General features: G+C 46.4%; 1 protein-coding gene across 5 annotated transcripts in view; it reads right to left on the bottom strand.

Annotated features, from left to right (window-relative positions):
* Window positions 1–22,941, bottom strand: part of AP1B1 (adaptor related protein complex 1 subunit beta 1) — a 77,693-nt gene that overhangs the window by 45,706 nt on the left and 9,046 nt on the right. For all 5 annotated transcript variants that reach the window (XM_048821255.2, XM_048821256.2, XM_048821252.2 and 2 more), the window contains 2 exons: window positions 10,190–10,252; window positions 6,604–6,709 (listed from right to left, as the gene is read on the bottom strand). In XM_048821255.2, the coding sequence (XP_048677212.1) occupies window positions 6,604–6,709; window positions 10,190–10,226 (143 nt within the window). In that variant the 5' untranslated portion in view covers window positions 10,227–10,252. The remainder of the gene's footprint in view (window positions 1–6,603; window positions 6,710–10,189; window positions 10,253–22,941) is intronic.

Below are 22,941 nucleotides of genomic sequence, written 5' to 3'. Positions count from 1 at the left end.
CCCCGCCGTAAACGTCTCCCCCTTACTCTCACAGATATTGTGGAGCACAAGCAGCAATTACAATTGGAATATTGGTTATGCCGAGATATAACCTAGTCAGTAAACTGCGCCAGCGTGCTTTCAAATGTCCAAAAGCGCATTCTATCACCATTCTGCACTTGCTCAGCCTATAGTTGAACTGCTCCTTACTACTGTCCAGGGGGCCTGTGTATGGCTTCATGAGCCATGGCATTAAGGGGTAGGCTGGGTCCCCAAGGATAACTATAGGCATTTCAACATCCCCAACAGTAATTTTCTGGTCTGGGAAGTAAGTCCCTTCCTGCAGCTGTTCAAACAGACCAGAGTTCCGGAAGATGCGATCATGCGCCTTTCCCGGCCATCCCACGTTGATGTCGGTGAAACATCCCTTGTGATCCACCAGTGCTTGCAGCACCACTGAAAAGTACCCCTTTCAGTTTATGTGCTGGCCGCCCCGCTGTTCCGGGGCCAAGATAGGGATACGCGTTCCGTCTATCGCCCCGCTGCAGTTAGGGAACCCCAGCGCATTAAAACCATTCACAATGATCTGCACATTTCCCAAAGTCACTACCCTTGATAGCAGCTGGTCAATGACTGCATTGGCTACTTGCATCACAGCAGCCCCCACAGAAGATTTGCCTACTCCAAACTGATTCCTGACTGACTGGGCATTGCAAGTTTCCACAGAGCTATGGCCACTTACTTCTCAGCTGTGAGGGCTGCTCTCATTTTGGTGTCTTTGCGCTTCAGGCCAGGGGACAGCAAGTCAAAGTTCCATGAAAGTGGCCCTACGCATACAAGAGTTTCGCAGCCACTGGGATCATCCCATACCTGCAACACTATGCTGTCCCACCAGTCTGTGCTTGTTTCCCAGGCCCAGAATCGGCGTTCCACGGCATGAACCTGGCCCAACGCCACCATGATCTCCCAATCGCCACAAGCCGTGCTTCTAGGAATGTCCATGTCCTCATCAGTATAGTAATCGCGCTGTCGTCGCTTCCTCGCCCGGTTTTGCAGGTACTGCACACACTGCTGGATAATGCGCGAGGTATTTACAATGGTCAAAACTGCAGTAGAGATCTGAGCGGGCTCCATGCTTGCCACACTATGGCGCCTGCATGGGTAATCCTGGAAAATGGACGCGAAACGTAGAAGAGCAGAGTGGCAGCAGAAGAGGTGCTGTTCAGTTCACGATAGCCGAAAAAAGGCAGGAAATGGTTGTCTTCTGTGGCTTTCACGGCAGCGGGAGCCCAGGACAGACAACATGGAGAAGCTCGGTAGCGCGGCAAGAGCGGGAGAGCAGAGTTGGCGGCAGAAGCTGTGCTGCTCAGTTCACGATGACCGAGCAGAGTTGGCAGTGGAAGCAGTCAATGAGGAAGAGAAAGAGTAGATACTTATAGGAATTACATAGAAAGACGAGAGGAAATGCGAGGTGGATTCATATTATCAGGAGAGAAGCAGTGCACCGTACTGCACCATCTGCTGAAAGCAGCATGGCGTCTGCACACCAAAAAGGCACGAAACGATTGTCTGCCGTAGCTTTCATGGAGGGAGGAGTGACTGACGACACACACCCAGGAACACCTGCGAGAATGTTTCTGCCCCATCATGCACTGGGAGCTTAACCTACAATTCCACTGGGCGGCAGGGACTGTGGGATAGCTACCCACAGTGCACCGCTCTGACATTCAATGGTAGCCTCGGTACTGTGGACACACTCTGCCGAATTCACGCGCTTTAGTGGGGACACACAAGACCCAATGTATAAAATCACTTCCAAAAATTCAAATAGAATAATTTTGAAATAATTTTGTACTGTAGACATAACCATGGTTCTTTTAAAAACTGTATGTGACTCCGGGTAAGTGCGGAGACTTGCTTTTCCTCCACCTGCAGCCATGTTGAGCAACCATGCTTCAACACAGCCAATTTCATAGTGAAGAGTAAATTCTTTTAAGAGCTAAATTCTATGTGCTGAACAAAGTACCTGCACCACAAGTAATCATCCAATGGCTGTTCAGACATGACAGGACGCTCAGTCAAAAAGATTGTATAGTCACAGCTTTCCACGGTGTTGAAGGGAAACTTCATTGCATCAAAGACAGAACAGAAAAAGCGAGACAGCAGACACTTCCCTTTACACAGTACCCTTCTTATCAGGAACACAGCTTCACAAGGACAGCACTGAATTCCAGAGCTGTAACAGTTCCCTAGCAGAGTGCAGCTAGAAAAGAAGTCTATTTTTCTAAGTCTCTGATCCTAGTGAATGAGTTAAAATATTCTAGAGCTGCAGTATGCAAGGTAAGTTGTATGGAGTAATAGCCCTGTGTAAGAGCCCATTGACAGCATCAGAGCTGGATGAATGGACACAAGCTCAGCTTTTGCTATTGCTGCAGCAGAGCCCAGATCCACTTGATTGTTAGTGAGTCTTCCCTTACAACGATGTTACATCTAAAAAAGCTTGTTAGGCCACCAAGTCTACAGCAGAATGAGGCTAGAACAATTCAGGATTGAATCTGGGCAGAGTTTAGAAAAAAAAAAAAAGACTCAGACACCTCACTCTCAAAAACCTGTCTACTTGGCCAGTTCTCTCATTGTTTTAAGCTAACATGCATACCCCAGCAAATCCATTGAATGCATTGTCCTGGGGATGGGGGTTCCATGCCCACCACTCCCAAGAGGAGGAGACGGGTGGTGGTGGCCGGGGACTCCCTCCTAAGGGAGACGTCTATCTGCCGACCAGACCGGGAGACTCGAGAAGTGTGCTGCTTGCCTGGAGTTAGAATCCAGGACGTAACGGACTGTTTGCTGAGACTGATCAAGACCTCGGACCTCTACCCCTTCCTTCCTTCTCCACGTGGGCACCAATGATACTGCCAAGAATGACCTTGAGCGGATCACTGCAGACTATGTGGCTCTGGGAAGAAGGATAAAGGAGTTTGAGGCACAAGTCGTGTTCTTGTCCATACTCCCTATTGAAGGAAAAGGCCCAGGTAGGGACCGTCAAATTGTGGAGGTGAAGGCGTGGTTACATAGGTGGTGTTGGAGAGAGCGCTTTGGATTTTTCGACCATGAGAGGTTGTTCCGGGAAGAAGGATTGCTAGGAATAGATGTAAGAGCATCTTCAAAGTGGATAGAAAGCTGGCTAGATTGTTGGGCTCAATGGGTAGTGATCAATGGCTCAATGTCTAGGTGGCAGCTGCTATCAAGCAGAGTGCTCCAGGGGTCGGTCCTGGGGCTGGTTTTGTTCAACATCTTTATTAATGATCTGGATGATGGGGTTAATTGCACCCTCAGTAAGTTCACTGATGACACTAAGCTGGGGGGAGAGGTAGATAAGCTAGAGGGTAGGGATAGGGTCCAGAGTGACCTAGACACATTGGAGGATTGGGACAAAAGAAATCTGATGAGGTTCAAGAAGTACAAGTGCAGAGTTCTGCACTTAGGAAGGAAGAATCCCATGCACCGCTACAAGCTGGGAATCGACTGGCTAAGCAGCAGTTCTTCAGAAAAGGACCTGGGGATTACAGTGGACGAGAAGCTGAGTATGAGTCAGCAGTGTGCCCTTGTTGCAAAGAAGGCCAATGGCACATTGGGCTGTATTAGCAGCATTGCCAGAAGATCGAGGGAAGTGATTATTTCCCTCTATTCGGCACTGGTGAGGCCACACCTGGAGTACTGCGTCCAGTTTTGGTCCCCCCACTACAGAAGGGATGTGGACAAATTGGAAAGAGTCCGGCAGAGGGCAACGAAAATGATTAGGGGGCTGGGGCACATGACTTAAGAGGAGAGGCTGAGGGAACTGGGCTTGTTTAGTCTGCAGAAGAGAAGAGTGAGGGGGGATTTGATAGCAGCCTTCAGTTACCTGAAGGGGGGTTCCAAAGAGGCTGGAGCTCGGCTGTTCCCAGTGGTGGCAGATGACAAAACAAGCAGCAAAATGGTCTCAAGTTGCAGTGGGGGAGGTCTAGGTTGGATGTTAGGAAACACTATTTCACTAGGAGGGTGGTGAAGCACTGCAATGGGTTACCTAGGGAGGTGGTGGCATCTTCATCCTTAGAGATTTTTAAGGCCCGGCTTGACAAAGCCCTGGCTGGCATGATTTATTTGGGGCTGGTCCTGCTTTGAGCGGGGGATGGACTAGATGACCTCCTGAGGTCTCTTCCAACCCTATGCTTCTATGATTCTAACAACAATACGATGCGATATGCGGGGGTGGGTGCAGGGGTGAGAGTAAGTTAGAGGACTTATCGGTACGCAGGAGTCCTGAGCAGAGGGCGTGGCCGTAACCGGAAGCGGCAGGGCCTTAAATCCCTGGGCCCTTTAAATCTTGATTTAAAGGGCCAGGGCTCCAGCTGCAGTAGTGGCGGCTAGGAGCCCGGGGCCCTTCAAATCACCCCCGAGCTGCCAGCTGCAGAGGAGGCTGGGAGCCGCGGGGCTTGGGGGCAATTTAAAGGGCCCAGGCTCCAGCTGCCGCTACCACAGTGGAGCCCCGGCGCCACTACTCCAGGGCTTTAAATTGCCGTCTGGGAAAGCCGGGCCCGGTACGGCGCACCGGCCCTTACTGGTACGCTGTACCAGGGCGTACCGGCTTACGTTCACCTCTGGGTGGGTGTTACATCAAGGATCAGTCAAGGGGGAACACATACATATGGAATATAGCAGTGATTAGTTATCTGCCAGACAGTAAATATTTACTGTGTTTAAAGCCTTTCTTAAATCGCGGTCATGCTCTCCATTGATGGGAATGGACCCTGAAGCTACCATTGTCCTGATACTTCCCAGCCATTTGATGAGGCGCAACAGAGCTGTTAGAAAGCAGAACCCTTCACGAGCATGGGAAAAGGATCTTCAAAGTGCTCAAACATTAAATATTTTTCTTCAGTTGACTTAATCTCTATTAACACTTGACGAAGTTCCAGAACCTATGACTTTGAGGCTCCCAGCCTTCCCCTGAACTCAAATGGATTCTGCTTGAAACCCTACTCTGCATTTGTGTGTCAAGAAGGTTGCTTCCCTTCTGAGGGATCAGTCATTACTTATCTCATACCTCACAGAAACTTCACTCTGGTTAGATGTACGGATCAGACTCTGGCTACAGACACCTGCTCCCTATGCGCCTCACCTTACTTCACACAGACACATCCTTTGCCCCCCTTTCTGTATTTTGTGCCTTCTATCATTGTGCTCCCATGCCAGGAACCCTCCATCCTATCCGTACATCCTGCTCCTCCAGATCCACCCTCCTCACTCTCCTAGACTGTCCTCCTGGGTCTTGCACTGACCTATCTTGTTTTACTTTGGGAGCTCTTCATGGCACAGAAGAGGTCTATGGGAAGTGCCATGTAAACTAATGGTGCTTGGAGCCCTGACCTGTGTCCTGACCCTTGGGTTCTAGTCACAGCTCTGCTACTGACTCAGTGTGCAAGACTAGACAAGTCACTTAAACATTCTGTGCCTGTTTCCCACATCTGTAAAATGGGAACAGAGTTTTAGCCACCTTCGTAAAGCACAGATTTAACAATGAAGGCTGTTAGGCAGTTGTACAGTTACTAGCTAAACCTAGAAGTTGATCTCTCTCAATCTTGAATGCATCCTTTTTAAAAGGTGCATATGGATGTGCGAGAGACTAGGGTCACCACTCCGAATAGAGGAAGGGGCAGAAGCACCATTTGGGGTACTGCCTGCGTAGGGAGGCAGGCCATATTTCTTTAACACAACTACCTGATGGGGTAAAAGGGAGAGGAAAACGGAAGAGCTCAGCTTAATATTTTATTCTTGGATCATCATAACAAGATCTATGAAACAAAGATATCTGTCCTCTGCCAAAAGGGGCTTGTTTGCTTTTTTTCCCCCCCCCAACAGGTGGAATTTAAGAAAGCAGCAATAATTCCTATAAACTAATCTGGAAACCAGCCCAGTCCTCCGTTAGCTAGACTACTACTAAAAACAAGTTTCAGAGTAGCAGCCGTGTTAGTCTGTATCTGCAAAGAGAAAAGGAGGACTTGTGGCACCTTAGAGACTAACATTTATTTGAGCATAAGCTTTCGTGAGCTACAGCTCAGAATGCATCCGATGAAGTGAGCTGTAGCTCACGAAAGCTTATGCTCAAATAAATTGGTTAGTCTCTAAGGTGCCACAAGTCCTCCTTTTCTCTTTACTAAAAAGAAGTCAAGCTTGCCAGCTGATAGGCTACTTGACCTGAATATAACATTCATCTTTCAGAGCAGAGGCTGCAGTGACAGGCAAACTCTCACCCAGCTCTCACACAAGACAAAAGGGTAGCTGACATACAGACCAACCCACAGAGCCAAAAGGAGCCTTCTGTCATGGAAATGGAGGCAGATCTCAAGAAGCCATAGGCTCCATTATGCAACATTTGGTCTTGATCCAAGGAGCTTTGTTGTTGGGACCTGTAGTTTACATGGGCTGCTATAATCTACTAGTTTAACACGCATTAGGTGCGGCTCTCTGGTTCTGGGCACGCTGCCAGTGCATCCCTGCAGCTGGGTATAGTTTGGGCACTCCCAATCCTACAGCAATAGATGGCATCCCAAAAGCATCTCCACCCTGTGCATGGCAGCGCACCTGACATCTTTGCCAACGGTCATGGATGCGATCACCTTCTTCACTGCCTCTTTCTTCTTCTCCTTCTTGTCACTGTTCAACTCTGCCTTCAACTCAAAGATCTCCCCTGGAGAAGAGGGCGAAAGAAATTCAGGAGTTAACATTCCCTGCCCTGGACAGATTGGGGCAAGCAGCAGGTTTTGGTAGAAAGGTACAGTCAGCTACTTAGATGAATGCTCCATTTCAATTACCCACAGGAATTAAAAGCAATTGCTTGCCTGTTTCTATTAAATGAAGGCAAATAGCTCTCTTCGACCCAGGCTGGCAAGGGAGCCCAGTCAGTAGAGCAACATCTCAAGATGCCACATTAGGTAATGGTCTTAGCCAGGAACACATCCACAGCCAAGCTACTCTCTCCCATCAGGTACTCTACACCGCCTGGGCCAACAAGAGTTTAAAATAACTTGGCAGAAAGCAGACGGGCCCACTGGAGTGGGAACACAATGCACTAACCAGCTCATGGGATGAGAGTTTAAGGTTTGGGCTCGATAGCTGCCCCAGTCTGGGACTGCCTCAGAATCTGTGCACTCAGAGAGAGCACAGCTTGCATTTGCCAATTCCCTACTGGCTAGCTCAGAATCAGTGTCAATGGGATCCAAAAGGAGAGGCACCTAGCTGGAAGCAAAATCAACACAAAGGAGGAAGGAGTAGAGGGGGGAATATAACAAGATCCTGTTGCAGTTGAAGCGAGACAAATTCAGCCTGGAAACAAGGTACACATTTTTAACAGAGAGGGTAATCAACTCTTGGAACAATTTACCAAAGGTTATGGTGGATTCTCTATCACTGTCAATTTTTAAATCAAGATTAGACTTTTGTTTTTAAAGATCTGCTTAACCAGGAATTATTGTGGCGCTGTTCTCTGGCCTGCATTATACAGGAGGTGAGACTAGATTATCACAATGATCCTTTCTGGCCCTCCAATCTATGAATCAGGCCTGGCACTTCTTCTACAAAGAGAGGATCTGCAAGGGGGAACTTGGCAACAGCCAATGGGTAGCTCTTCACTGACCTTCCCCTTCAGCTCACTGAAATACACAACACACAGTAACTCTTTGATCAGTGTTGTTTTGTGTATGCAGAAATGGGAACTGCCAGCACTTTCAGAAGGGAATTGAAAAGGTGTTGAAATTTCACTGTGGCTTCTACAAATCTGTGTGTTTCTTTAGCACCAACTATCTAGGGATCTCAAAGCACATTAGGGAATTAAGCATCAACATCTTTGTGCAAGAGATATCCCAGTTATTCAGAAATGGAAACAGAGGTGAGCAGATAAAAATCTAACTGCACGATGGCTACAAACCAGGCAAGGCATGAAAAATCCATTCACCAGTCGAAAGAATCTATGAACAGATGAGGGCTGGTAGGGGAAAGCACTATGCCATCAATTATTGCAGAATTCAAGTTCTCATTATAATAAAAACATTTCTAGGGATCATGTTAAGAACACCTTCTGAATCTGACCTGTCACAGCACTGGCTGCCCGAGTCTGTCTGGCAGACATAGCACTGTGGTGTGTATCCCAGAATCTCTCATATCCCAGCAACTATAGGAGGCTGGACTTTCTAACAAGGTGTTATCCCTGAGTGTCAATGCCCATCCAACCTATCCTCAGCTGAATTAGGTCATAGAATCATAGAATATCAGGGTTGGAAGGGACCTCAGGAGGTCATCTAGTCCAACCCCCTGCTCAAAGCAGGGCTAATCCCCAATTTTTGCCCCAGATACCTAAATGGCCCCCTCAAGGATTGAACTCACAACCCTGGGTTTAGCAGGCCAATGCTCAAACCACTGAGCTATCCCTCCCCCGCAATTACTACTTGTCTGGTAAATTCTGCAAAGCTTGAACCCACTCTTCCTGAGTCAGCCCTAAGTCATAATTATGGCTAAGGCTTTTCTCCAGTAGCAGAAACACCCCCACATGATCAGAGCACGCCAGTCCTACACAGACACCAAGCATATTCTGAGAACACAGTCCCCAGACTAAGGCAGGAGATGGTTGCCAATGGTTTGCTGGGTGCCAGCTCACAGTCTCCTCCACAGTTTTGAAGGAGTGGAGTTTCCAAGGCAACATGCTCAGTTCTTACATGGATAAGTGCAGTGGTCTGGCTAAGGTTGCTAGACCATTCATTTCTGATTAGCTGTCCATCTCTCATAGAGCCACACACTGGTACTAGCTGACAGGTGGCAAAAGTAGCAAGGATACAAGTCTATATTTTCCCATGCATCCAACCCAGCCTGACAGCACCATGTGCTCTGCGTCCCGTGGTATCTCTGCCAGCTCATTCTTCAGCAAAGAGTGACACGTTATGCCAAACTCTATAGGATGGAAAGTGGGGACAGGGATTGGATTAGGCGTGTGGAAGAGGGCTCCAGTGGGGTGTGATCTAGAAAATTCATTGTGGCCCCACAGTCCATTGACTCAAAATTCAGAGTCAGAGGACACGGACACACCATTGTCCCCACACCTCCACCGTCACCAAACGGTGCAGTCATATGCACTAGATACGAACGTGTATGCACAGCAACAGAAAGAATATGCTGTTGTCACAGCAATGATGTGACAGGGTAGAGGGCTGTTTTGTTGCTATCAATGTTTTGCTGGGATCACAGCTAACCTCCCAAGCCCTCTTTTTAACTCAACCTTCCCCCCTTTCATTGACAAGGGGTAACTACAGCCTCTGAACAGCAAGACACTAGGACTCCACTCATTTACATTATTTCCTTGGTTTGGCAGATACTTAAATTTAGCAACCCGAGAGCCACCTGCACTGCTGCTTCAGTGGTTAGCGAAGGTTTCAGGCCTATTGGGATTTTCCGCCAAACCATTTTAACAAGTGCATTAAAGAAACAGGCCATCTGCAAGGGCCAGTCTGACAGCTGCACTGATGGGTGTCACTAAGCTGCAAAAGCTGATAAAACAGTTAAAAGGCTTGTCTTGGTTCACTGCCAGGCCAATGAGTCTGAGTGACAAACTGTTTTTGTCACCCAGCAGCCTGGGAGCTAGAATATTATCTGGAATCCATCAGGGGTTTGGAAGCCTGAATGATGGGTAATTTTGTCTGCAACTAATGAGCAAGTTACCAACCCCACCTGCATGCACAGTGCTCCTTCGCCTGTTCACAAAATGGAGATCCTGCAGCTCTCACTCAAAGGATGGGAGAGAACTGCACATATGCCAGTCATCTAGCTTAGCACACTGCATGCAAGCAGGAACAGAGTTATTAAAAGCTTTTAACCATTAACTAGTTTCTTTCCCCCATTTCATACTACACAGTTCCTGTTACTAAAAATTCCTTCTGTGTCTAAATCTTCAGCTGTCTTTAGGATGGCAAAGAATGCTAAAGTGGGGTGTGGGCAATTGCTAATTATCAGGATTTTGGAGGTTCCCCAATTTGGGCACAGAGTCAGACCCACCCCTCATTGTGGAAGTGATCAGGACTTGTGCTAACAAGCCCATGCAGAGGCATCCTCCTCGGGAACAGCTGAGAGGGCAAGGAGAGATGTTCAGAAGCATGGGTAAAGCAGCCCGCGCATTCACCATTACCTTTCTTTGTGGTGGTGAAGTACTTGGAGTCTGTCATTTTGGTCCCTGGTTTGTAGTGCGTCTCTGAGGAGAGAGAGAGAGAGAGAGACACACACACAAAATGCTGACACTTGGATAACCCCCTTCCTTTTCTGCTGAAGCAGCAACAGCAGAGGAAGCACTGGGAGGGAAAAAACAAGGGGAAAGAAACTCTGCTCTCCCTCAGAAAAAGCAATGAGGACTTGCACATGCAGGGACAGGGAGACACACACACGGCAGGGTGCCTAGGTACTCCTAACCCCCAGAGGAGGGTCAGTGAGGTAGGTCGCAGTGTATTCCCCCCACCAGCCAAAAGGGCAGTGAAGGAAAGCTAATGTGTCATTATCCCAGCTGGCCCATTTTGGTGGCTCTCCAGCTGGACTGGATAGTAATCACTGCTGCCTCCCTGGTTCAAATCCAATGTACCTCAATAGTGACCAACCCTCAATACCAGCTTGCAGTTCTGCAGCGACTGGGCAGTGGTGATGGGGAGATGTCCACCACACAGTCCATCCCAACTGGTATTAACTGGCTCTCTTATCAAAAGCCTCAACAGAGGTCTGGACTGAAGAGATTCAACTCCCCCTCTCATCTCTAACATGATGATCCCCTCCCCCCAGTTGAGCGTGCGGGCACATCAGCGGGGCATTGTGGAGGGAAGTTTGTACTGCCTTTGCTGTGTTTATTCTGTGAACAAATAAGCATTTCTGCATCCAGTGCTGCCATGTCAGCACTTTTCATGAACAAAACACAACCTGGGGCTCTTAGACAAACTGCTGCATTGCAAAGCTTTATGGGGCACATTAGCCAAACCAGTCTCGGAGCAGAACGTGAAGGGGGGGGAACAACAGTTTTGCTGGGGACTAACCAAAGGTAGCTTGAGTAGAGCAATACTAACTTCATTCCAGGAAGAAAGTTTTATTCCAGTGAAGACGCACACTGAGCCCTTCTCCTACCCCACATAGGAAGTGGTTCTCAGAAGAGAGGAGGAACAAGGCAAAACTGATGATGAAACTAGTCCCTCTAGGGTAAATGTAAGGGAATAATTGCAGCTCAGAACATAGTGCAAGTCTTCACCTCCATACTCTATGTATTCACAAGACATGGTCCTTTTCCATGTCACCAACACTAGGCACCAATTCTCAAGCGCTGTTCCTTTAAGTTCAAACATGTAGCACTTGTTTGAACCAAGTGCTTTAGTCCATATTATATAATCCCTAGCAGCTGAGGTAAGCTGTACAGTCTGGCACTCCGCAGGAGTCCAATATCTATGCAGTGGACGGCCTTTTTAGAAGGTTGGTTGGGAAGTTCCAGATTTGTGTCTTTTTTGGAGGTATTTTACTAACCCTCCAATTGAGAGTTAACCATGTACCCTCTGATCCCACTGAGAGTTACCAAAAGAAACTACAGCATTTGCTCAAGGAACTCCCTGAAAAAGTACAAGATCAAATCCGCACAGACACACCCCAAGCAGGGGTATTCTATCTGCTACCCAAGATACAAAAACCTGGAAATCCTGGACGCCCCATCATCTCAGGCAGTGGCACCCTGACAGCAGGATTGTCTGGCTATGTAGACTCCCTCCTCAGGCCCTACGCTACCAGCACTCCCAGCTACCTTCGAGACACCACTGACTTCCTGAGGAAACTACAATCTATCGGTGATCTTCCTGAAAACACCATCCTGGCCACTGTGGATGTAGAAGCCTCTACACCAACATTCCACACAAAGATGGACTGCAAACCGTCAAGAACAGTATCCCCGATAATGTCACGGCAAACCTGGTGGCTGAACTTTGTGACTTTGTCCCCAAATGTGAAGTAGTTATGGGTGAGGACAATGTATACCTTCAAATCAGCGACACTGCTATGGGTACCCGCATGGCCCCACAGCATGCCAACATTTTTATGGCTGACTTAGAACAACGCTTCCTTAGCTCTCTTCCCCTAATGCCCCTACTCTACCTTGTGCTACATTGATGACATCATCATCTGGACCCATGGAAAAGAAGCCCTTGAGTAATTCAACCATGATTTCAACAATTTCCATCCCATCAACCTCAGGCTGGACCAGTCCACACAAGAGATCCACTTCCTGGACACAACAGTGCTAATAAGCGACGGTCACGTAAACACCACCCTACACTGGAAGCCTACTGACCACTGTGCCTGCCTACATACCTCCAGCTTTCATCCAGATCACACCACATGATCCATTGTCCACAGCCAAGCTCTACGATACAATCGCATTTGCTCCAACCCCTCAGACAGAGACAAACACCTACAAGATCTCTATCAAGTGCTCTTACAACTACAATACCCACCTGCTGAAGTGAAGAAACAGACTGACAGAGCCAGAAGAGTACCGAGAAGTCACCTACTACAGGACAGGCCCAACAAAGAAAATAACAGAACGCCACTAGCCATCACCTTCAGCCCCCAACTAAAACCTCTCCAACACATCATCAAGGATCTACAACCTATCCTGAAGGATGACCCATCACTCTCACAGATCTTGGGAGACAGGCCAGTCCTTGTTTACAGACAGCCTCCCAACCTGAAGCAAATACTCACCAACAACCACATACCACACAACAGAACCACTAACCCACGAACCTATCCTTGCAACAAAGCCCGTTGCCAACTCTGTCCACATATCTATTCAGGGACACCATCATAGGGCCTAATCACATCAGCCACACTATCAGAGGCTCGTTCACCTGCACATCTACCAATGTGATCTATGCCATCATGTGCCAGCAATGCCCCTCTGCCATGTACATTGGCCAAACTGGACAGTCTCAACGTAAAAGAATAAATGGACACAAATCAGATGTCAAGAATTATAACATTCAAAAACCAGTCGGAGAACACTTCAAGCTCTTTGGTCACTCGACTATAGACCTAAAAGTTGCAATTCTTCAACAAAAAAACTTCAAAAACAGACTCCAACGAGAGACTGCTGAAATGGAATTAATTTGCAAACTGGATACAATTAACTTAGGCTTGAATAAAGACTGGGAGTGGATGGGTCATTACACAAAGTATAACTATTTCCTCATGTTTATTCCCCCGCTCCCCCCCATTCCTCACACGTTCTTGTCAACTGCTGGAAATGGCCCACCTTGATCACTACTACAAAAGGGTTTTTTTTTTTTTTCTCCTCTCCTGCTGGTAATAGCTCACCTTACCTGATCACTCTCGTTACAGTGTGTATGGTAACACCCATTGTTTCATGTTCTCTGTGTATATAAATCTCCTCACTGTATTTTCCACTGCATGCATCTGATGAAGTGAGCTGTAGCTCACAAAAGCTTATGCTCAAATAAATTTCAGAGTAGCAGCCATGTTAGTCTGTATCCGCAAAAAGAAAAGGAGTACTTGTGGCACCTTAGAGACTAACAAGATTTAAGAATGAGCTCTTTGTTAGTCTCAAAGGTGCCACAAGTCCTCCTTTTCTTTTTGCGGATACAGACTAACACAGCTGCTACTCTGAAACCATGTAACATGGACATTCAGGAGTCCCTCAATATACTAGATAAGCAGAACTTCAGAAGGCACTGTCAAATTAGGTTGGTTCCACACACACACACCAAAAAAAAGTTTTTATTAATACATTTTCCCCCAGGATTTTCCTTTTTCAAATTTAAACATGACTTCTAAGTGTAACTTCTATTCCTGGGGGAATTCTGCACCAAAAAATTAAAAAATTCTGCACACATTTTAAAATTTTGCAATATTTATGCATATTTTATCAAAACACCACAATATAATCACACCGGTCTCATAAGAATGGTAGTATTGGGTCAGACCAAAGGTTCATCTAGCCCAGTATCCTGTCTTCCAACAGCAGCCAATGCCAAGTGCCCTAGAGGGAATGAACAGAACAGGGAATCATCAAGTGATCCATCCCGTCGCCCATTCCCAGAAAGGTCAGTAGCAAACAGTTCATGGAGCACATTTTGATGTCTAAATTTTTGGACTGAAAAAATTTCCTCAGTTCTAATCACTAAAGCACCATAAGCATTTATAAGGCCATACTGTCCTTTACACCACTCTGGCAATGTAAAGGAGCCTTGATTTACGCCTCTACCAGCTGCTATAGGCACCCGAACCGACCTGCCTGCACTACCAGGAAGGGGCACATGATTGCTCTTGCGGCTTCCCTTTGCTTTCCTGCCAGAAGTCATTTATCTGCAGGGAAGCAAAGAAATCTGTGGGGGGCATGAATTCTGCGCACGCGCAATGACACAAAATTCCCCAAGTAGTAAGCTTCAGTGTTGGAAACCCAAGCATCACCAACAGGAAAGAACTGACCGGGTTAGTTTCACTGTCCAAGCTAAGAGGGGAACAAGGAAGAAACAAAGCCAGATGTGACGTATTAGGGGCCTGTTTCTTTTTAAACACAAAAAGGGGCTTTACAATAAGAAAGAATCAGGCTCTACATCCCCCCCTCCCCCTGCCCACTTTTAAGAGGCTAATAATCTCTTGAATTTAGACAGCAGCATCCATCTGGAAAAGTGTAAAGAGCTTTACAGACATTAATGAATTAAGGCCCATCCTCCCTGTGAACAAGGTAAGAAATCACCTGTTTTATAAGTGAGGGGAAAAAAAGGCACACAGCAGGGAAGTGGCAGTGCAAAGTAGCAAAGCTGGGAAGAGAACCTAGGTGTCCCGACAAACAGTCTTGTATTTCAGCCACAAAAACAACACAGGAAGAGGGTTTTTTTATTATTGTTGTTAGTTATGTCTTTTTAAATTAGTAGGGGGGCAAAGCTGTTACAAAGAATATTCAGAGAAGGCTGCCACAATGTAATCCTAACTCATTTGCTTGTACGTGGATGGTGAAGCTCACATGGCCGGCTGCTCAATCCCTTAGACATCTGTACACTGCAGTTAGACAGCCATGGCTGACAAGTGCCAGCTGACTCAGGCTCAAGGGGCTTGAGCTAAGGGGCTATTCACCTGTGGTGTAGATGTTCAGGCTAGGCTCTAGGACTCTGAGGTGGGAAGGTCCCAGAGCTCAGGCTGCAGCCCAAGCACGAACACCTAGCCCCAGTTAAATAGCCCCTTATCTGAAGTTTTAGGAGCCCGAGTCAGCTGGCACGGGCCAGCCATGGGTGTCTAACTGCAGCACAGACATACCTGAATACACCACACAAAGCTATTACTCTGTCTCTTGAAAGGTAAGACTGGACATTTACCTTTCCAGATGTCCTTGCTTTTATGAGTTTAAAGGAAGGAAAAGATTATTTGTGCTCTAACTTCTCTTGGATTTAATCAGTGTCTTCTTCTGCAGAAAGAAAAGGAGTACTTGTGGCACCTTAGAGACTAACATGAAGTGAGCTGTAGCTCACGAAAGCTTATGCTCAAATAAATTGGTTAGTCTCTAAGGTGCCAAAGTCCTCCTTTTCTTTTTGCAGATACAGACTAACCCAGCTGCTACTCTGAGACCTGTTCTTCCGCAGAGTTACTCAGTAACTGAGGACAGAATGTCAACCTCACCAATGAATGCACTTAGCTTCCAGATTATGCTGCAGCATCTTATTGCAGATACCCTATTCTTTGCAGTATGACAATAGGGAGGATTTGCTGCAATGCCTCTGTCAGCATAAGACTACACTGCTCTTATCACACGAGAGCTATATAGTCTTACATTATCATCCTTGCTTCAAAATAAGGATGCAGAGCAACATAACTGCCTTCTGGAGAACTTTTTGTCCCTTCCTGTGAAACAGCTGGTACAATCCCATGTTGGAGAGGAGATGGACCACTGGTCTGACCCTGTAAGAAACACAGGAAGTGCCAGACACTCCATTAAAGAGCCATAGGCATAGGGACTGTGTGTAATACAAGGGATCAGACACACAAAAGGAGGAGGAATTTTGCCACAACTATGGCTAAGTGGTCCAGGTCAGAGGAATCATGCACTCACAGCCAGTATACCGAAACAGAACAGAGTCGCCAAGAATGATTCCTAGTGTCTAGGGCAAGAACTATTTGGCTAGTAGAGGGGTGGCCAACCTGACCCTGAGGAGGAGCGAGAATTTACCAATGTACATTACCAAAGAGCCACAGTAATATGTCAGCAGCCCCACATCAGCTTCTCCCACCCGCCCCGCTTCCAGCTTCTCCCACCCGCCCCGCTTCCAGTGCCTCCTGCCCACAGGCAGCCCTGCCAATCAGCGCCTCCCCCTCCCTCCCCACACCTGCTGATCAGCTGTTTCGAGGAGGAGTGTAGGAGGCTGGGGCAGGGAGGAACGAGGGCATGGCAGGTTCAGGGGAGGGGGCAGAAAGGGGTGGAGTGGGGGCAGGGCCTGTGGCAAAGCACCCCCCGACACATGGGAAAGTTGGCGCCTGTAGCTTCAGCCCCAGAATCGGTGCCTATACAAGGAGCCGCATATTAACGTCCGACGAGCCGCAATGTTGGCCACCCCTGGGCTAGTACCTGGGGCTGTCATGTCACTAGCTAAAGCAGCTAGCTCCCTCCTGCTTCCTGGTCTCCCAGCTCTCAGATATTGCAGTGCATGCTTTCATATCCAACCTTTAATCTGATCTCAAATGGAGAGCAAACCACCATTTTAAGATCCATTGTATCCTTATGGACCCCTTGAACTCCAAGGTGCCAACACTGGGATTTTATCAATAGTTTATTCAATAAGGTTCAAGTGTGAAGAGGAGTTAGCTGGATGGGGGAGTCTCAAACCATATCTCCTAATGTTTTCTTTTTCACTTGAACCTTGGCAGAGGCAAAGAGGGGCAGAAATACTGAAAGGGAAGGAGAGTGCAAGATCCTGAAACAGGCTGTTTTCAGAGCAAGCATGAACAGATTGGAATCAGATGCTGTGATCTTGCTTTTGGCTTCCCAGCTGCAGGCTGGAGAATAGATTGGTTTTACTGCAGCGTGGGATACCAGACCCCTTACACAGACTCCAAACTCCGTAAGTAGTGGATAGAAATATAAAGCCATTAGCTCAGCATCTGGCAGCGGTTGGGAAAACAAACAGGATGCGGGTCCATATCAAAGGATTCTGTGGCTGTACCTCCAGTCCTGTAAACTCTATCATGGGAAGAGGGGAGGGACCCCGGTAACAAGGCATTCGGTGGAGCAATCAGGAAAGATTTTGAAGAGAACATAACTAATGTTTAGATAACCCTAATGAAAGTAAACTCCACAAGACTCTCATTGGGCATGATCCGAAACTAGGAGCAGGCAATGAGTGTGGGGAAATTTCTTAGTGCAGAGGGCAGTGTGTAGAATGTGTTCACCAAGGCAGTGGAGAAGATTCACTATGTTAACTGAAAAAAGAAAAGGAGGACTTGTGGCACCTTAGAGACTAACAAATTTATTTGAGCATAAGCTCTCGTGAGCTACAGCTCACTTCATCAGATGCATGGAATAGGATGTTATATAGGATGTTATATAGAAATCCTATATATAGAAATATGTTATATAGGATGTTTTCATCAGTAGATCTCAAAGTGTTTTACAATCTAATCTATTTATCCTCACACACCCCTGTGAGATAGGGAAGTATCATCTCCATTCTACAAAACTGAGGCACATAGAGGCTAACGGATTTGCCCAAGATCACACCGGAAGTCTGGGTGGAGCAGGGAATTGAACCTGGGTCTTCAAAGCCCTAGTGCTCTAACTGCTGGCCATTCTTCCTAAGATTGCTGTGTTCCCCCATCACTCCTACCCAGATTGAGGAAACCAGCAAGCCAAGGGAGAGATTTTTGTGGTAAAGGAATTCCAATCTACCAAAACCACTGAAGAAGCCTTGGCAATTGGCAGATGTCTTTAGAAAATTCAGGTGTTAATCAAATATTGAGTGAGCGCACGCGAGAGAGCGAGAGCGCGCACACACGCGCGCTGAGGAAACAGATAGCATTGATACCAGAATCCTGACCATTCTATGTGTGCAACCTCTTTTGCTTGGCTTTGTTCTATCTACATATCATGACCCATTCTTCCTCCTCTTCTGCCACTTCCAAAAGAGGAAGTCACGTCGGGTCTATTCTGATTTTGGCCATTTCTCCGGACGCATGCTCTGGGTTCTGCAGTTACACTTCTTTTCTTAGACCCACTACACACAGAGCCTTCACATGGCAACAAAGTGACCCCGAACCCTAAAGCAACTAATTTTTGTGGACCTACAGTCTTTTCTTTCCCAGAAACCTTTAGAAGGTTTTAAGACTCTCAACTCAACGAGGGAAAAGTGTTTGAAGCGAAGAAGCCAAGCATCAAAACTGACAGCACAACTTTGACCTAAGAATCGGTACAGACTATTTGAACTCGCTAAAATATGAAGTCAGGAATCCCGGGAGTCAATGCACCACACCAAGTTTAACGATGCAGGTAAGCCAGTCCCGAGAAGCCAGAGGTTCCTTCTACCCATTACTGGCTGCCCAGATGCAAATTAGAAGTCCTTTCCTATGACAGCAATTGATAAGTCCAGCACCCTGTTAAAACAGTTTCTTTAATAAACAGGCTGTAATGTCACAAGCTGCAAGAACTCCTGCTGAACTGGATCCCCAGTGGTGGCAACAGCCGCAGTAGGTAACTCAATGCTCTGTTAAATGCTCTGGGACACCCAGAGTATGAGCAATGCTAAACAGAAACCACAAGTGGGGGGTGGGAACCACGTGATGGTTGCAGCACAAACCACAAGCTCTGGTTTCACTCTATACACTCTGCTGAATAAATGGCTCTAACCTAAATAGCTAGTCCTTTAACAGAGCTTATGGTGGACCATGTCGAGATTTTAATGATTATAGTGCTGACCTTCCAGAGAAGGAGTGGAAAGGAGTTGGAGAAAAGTGAGCATCTGAGGACAATCAAGACGGTGTTTAGTCTCCATACAAATACAATTATCAGACTGCTTGTAAAGAGGCTTTCCTAGCACACTAGACACAACAAGCAAAAAATTGAAAGTGGAATCCTGGTTCTGCCACTGACCTGCGGCAAGTCACATTAAAGTTCTGTGCCTCAGTTTCCCTTGCAATCCTTTGACTTATCTACATAGACCATAAACATTTTGGGGAAGGAACTGTCTAGTACTATGTGCGTGCGACAGCCAAGCTGCTACCACAATACAGATAATATGGCCTACTAGGCCTCACTGACGTCTGTGCCTTTAAAGACAAGTTAAAGGGCAGGCACCAAAGGAAAAGCCAACACCCCACAAATATGTAGCATCTATCTAAGTGTATCTAAAGCACTGCAGTACCAATCAGCCAGAGGCCAAGCCAGGCAAACCCTCAAATCAAGGAACAGCTGCACTAGATCCTGCAGTTATGGAAGTCTTTGGATGGGAGGGAAATAAATTACACTCGCTTGGCCACATCTGACAAGCATCTGACAAGCCATCTGAATCCTAGAAGGTAACCAGGGTAAGAACCCAGCTTCAGCAGAAAGCAAGCTTCTAGTACTCAAATTCCACTAGCAGACAGTGGGATTGTGCCAATTTTCTGCCATCACTAATTCTTTAGTACTGTTATCTGTCACAGAGTAAACACACAGGGTATTTAATCTTCCAAACTAGTGCTCTGCTGTTGGATCCAATCGGCAATTTTCCAGCTCATGTCTCCGCTGCTGGACTGAAGGCAGTCACTGAGTGCAATGTTCCAGTGGCACGTGGAGAAGACCACAACAGCACTCAGAAAGCTGACAATAAGCCAAATTTATGCCTGGAGAAGCTCAGCTGAGGTCAATGGGTCTATACAAGGGACAAGTCCAACTCTGTTTTCCACACGATCATGAGAAGTCTCATTCCTTGCCCAGACACTAATTTTTCCATTGAGTGGTGGAGGTAGAGATGACAAAGTCCTTTCAGTAAGTATCAAGCTCCCCAAATCAACCACCTACTATACCCCCACCTCTGGGAAGCTGTTGAGAAGTAGGTGGCCTGACCCTTCAGAAAAGCAGCACTGGGAGTGGGGAAAGAAGTCCTTGACCTCCTGAGCTCTGCTAAGAGCAACTCTCAGCAGTAGCCTCTTCTCCCACCACCTGGAGACACCTGCAGCGAGGTGAGAACGTGTGTGAAGGTAGGTTTCAGAGTAGCAGCCGTGTTAGTCTGTATTTGCAAAAAGAAAAGGAGTACTTGTGGCACCTTAGAGACTAACCAATTTATTTGAGCATAAGCTTTCGTGAGCTACAGCTCACTTCATACAGTCCACTTTATGCATCCGATGAAGTGAGCTGTAACTCACGAAAGCTTATGCTCAAATAAATTGGTTAGTCTCTAAAGATGCCACAAGTACTCCTTTTCTTTTTGTGTGAAGGTAGTATGCTAATACAGCAAGGGAAAGGAGGCAAGGGCAGCTGCCAGCTCCAGGGAAAGAGCTTGAGTCCCTCTGGTCTTAGAATGGTCCATTCTAGCCTTAGAATCTCTGACTCTCAGAGCAGCTGGAAACAGCTGATCACTTATTACTCTCTGAAAGCAAAGCAAATAGCTCTCAAGTATCTCGTTCCTCAGGGATAAAGAGCACAGACTTACATTTGCTGCATAACATATGTGCCTCTAAATGAGCAACATGTGGAGGACTTAATAAATGCTCTCACCCACGATAAGCATGAAGCTTACCCAGGCAAGAGTCATCAATTTTCTGCAGAACCTAAGCTTCCTTCTTTAAAAAAATTCTAACCCATGTGGTCACAAAGAAAGCCTTCAAAACGTCAACTACAGTCACGAATTCAACACTGTCCTTAGGTCTGCCAGACATACAATACCAGTGTCTTCAAGGCTGCTCAGAGCTTTGCCCAGCTGCAGCAAAGTACCTAGACTCTGGTCAGTTTTCACTTGGGCTATCTGGGAACCCTAGAGAGAGCAAAGAAACTGATTAGGCCTCAGCTGGAGTATTGTGTCCAGTTCTGGGCACCACATTTCAGGAAAGATGTGGACAAATTGGACAAAGTCCAGAGAAGAAAAATGATTAAAGGTCTAATTAATTGGGTTTGTTTAGTCTGGAAAAGAGAAGACTGAGAGGGGACATGGTAACAGTTATCAAGTACATAAAAGGCCATTGCAAGGAGGAGGGAGAAAAATTATTGGTCTTCATCTGAGGACAGGACAAGACGCAATGAGCTTAAATTGCAGCAAGGGAAGTTAAGGTTGGACATTAGGAAAAACTTCCTGTCAGGGTGGTTAAGCACTAAAATAAATTGCCAAGGGAGGTTGTGGAATCTCCATCCTTGGAGACTTTTAAGAGCAGGTTAGACAAACACATAAGAACGGCCATTCTGGGTCAGACCAAAGGTCCATCTAGCCCAATATCTTGTCTTTCAACAGTGGCCAATGCCAGGTGCCCCACAGGGAAAGAACAGAACAGGTAATCATCAAGTGATCCATTCCCAGCTTCTGGCAAACAGGGGTTAGGGACACCATCCCTGCCCATCCTGGCTAATAGCCATTGATGGACCTACCTTCCATGAATTTATCTAGTTCCTTTTTGAACCCGGTTATAGCCTTGGCCTTCACAACCTCCTCTGGCAAAGAGTTCCAGGTTGATTATGTGTTGATTATGCGTTGTGTGAAAAAAAGACTTCATTTGTTTTAAACCTGCTGCCTACTAATTTCATTTGGTGACCCCTAGATCATGAGTTATGAGTAGTAAATAACACTTCCTTATTTACTTTCTCCACACCACTCATGATTTTATAGACCTCAATCATATCCCCCTCCCCCCTTTTCCAACCTGAAAAGTCCCAGTCTTACTAATCTCGCCTCATACAGAAGCCATTCCATACCCCTAATAATTTTTGTTGCCCTTTTCTGAAACTTTTCCAATTCCAGTAAATCTTTTTTGAGATGGGGCAACCACATCTGCACACAGTATTCAAGATATGGGCGTACAATGGATTTATATAGAGGCAGTATGATATTTTCTGTCTTATTATCTATCCCTTTCTTAATGATTCCCAACATTCTGTTCCCTTTTTTGACTGCAGCCGTGCATTGAGTGGATGTTTTCAGAGAACTATCCACGACTTCAAGATCTCTTTCTTGAGTGGTAACAGCTAATTTAGACCCCATCATTTTATATGTATAGTTGGGATTATGTTTTCCAATGTGCATTACTTTGCATTTATCAACATTGAATTTCATCCGCCGTTTTGTTGCCCAGTCACCCAGTTTTGAGAGATCCTTTTTTAGCTCTTCAATGTCTGCCTGGGATTTAACTATCTTGAGTAGTTTTGTATCATCTGCAAATTTTGCCACCTCACTGTTTACGCCTTTTTCCAGATCATTTATGAATATATTGAATAGGACTGGTCCCAGTACAGACATCTGTCAGGGATGGTCTAGATCAGTGGTTCTTAACCTTTACTGCAGCTTGCACCCCTTTGGTTTTCAAAATATGTTCTCGAACCCCTTATCAAAAATTATTGAGGTAGGTCAGTTCTTTAAACCTAGATATTTTTTGTTTATACATTTTTTAACAATTACTGTAATATACAATGTTAGTAAACACATAGGTTTGATGAAACAAAGTAGTTGTGCTTACATGCCTGTGCTTAATGTGTGTTTTCCATGATTTACCTTCTAAAAAAATCTGGCATGTCTTGCACCCCCAGAAAGGGTGTCTTGCACCCCCAGGTGGGGCGTGCACCCCAGGTTAAGAACCACTGGTCTAGATGATACTTAGTCCTGCCATGAGTGCAGGGGACTGGACTAGATGACCTCTCGAGGTCCCTTCCAGTCCTACAATTCTATGAAAAATAAAGTTAAT

The sequence above is a fragment of the Caretta caretta genome, chromosome 15 (genome assembly GCF_965140235.1).
Source record: "Caretta caretta isolate rCarCar2 chromosome 15, rCarCar1.hap1, whole genome shotgun sequence".
In the NCBI taxonomy this organism is placed as follows: domain Eukaryota; kingdom Metazoa; phylum Chordata; order Testudines; family Cheloniidae; genus Caretta; species Caretta caretta.
The sequence above is the reverse complement of the archived record's forward strand: the minus strand, read 5'-3'. Positions and strand labels throughout refer to the sequence as shown.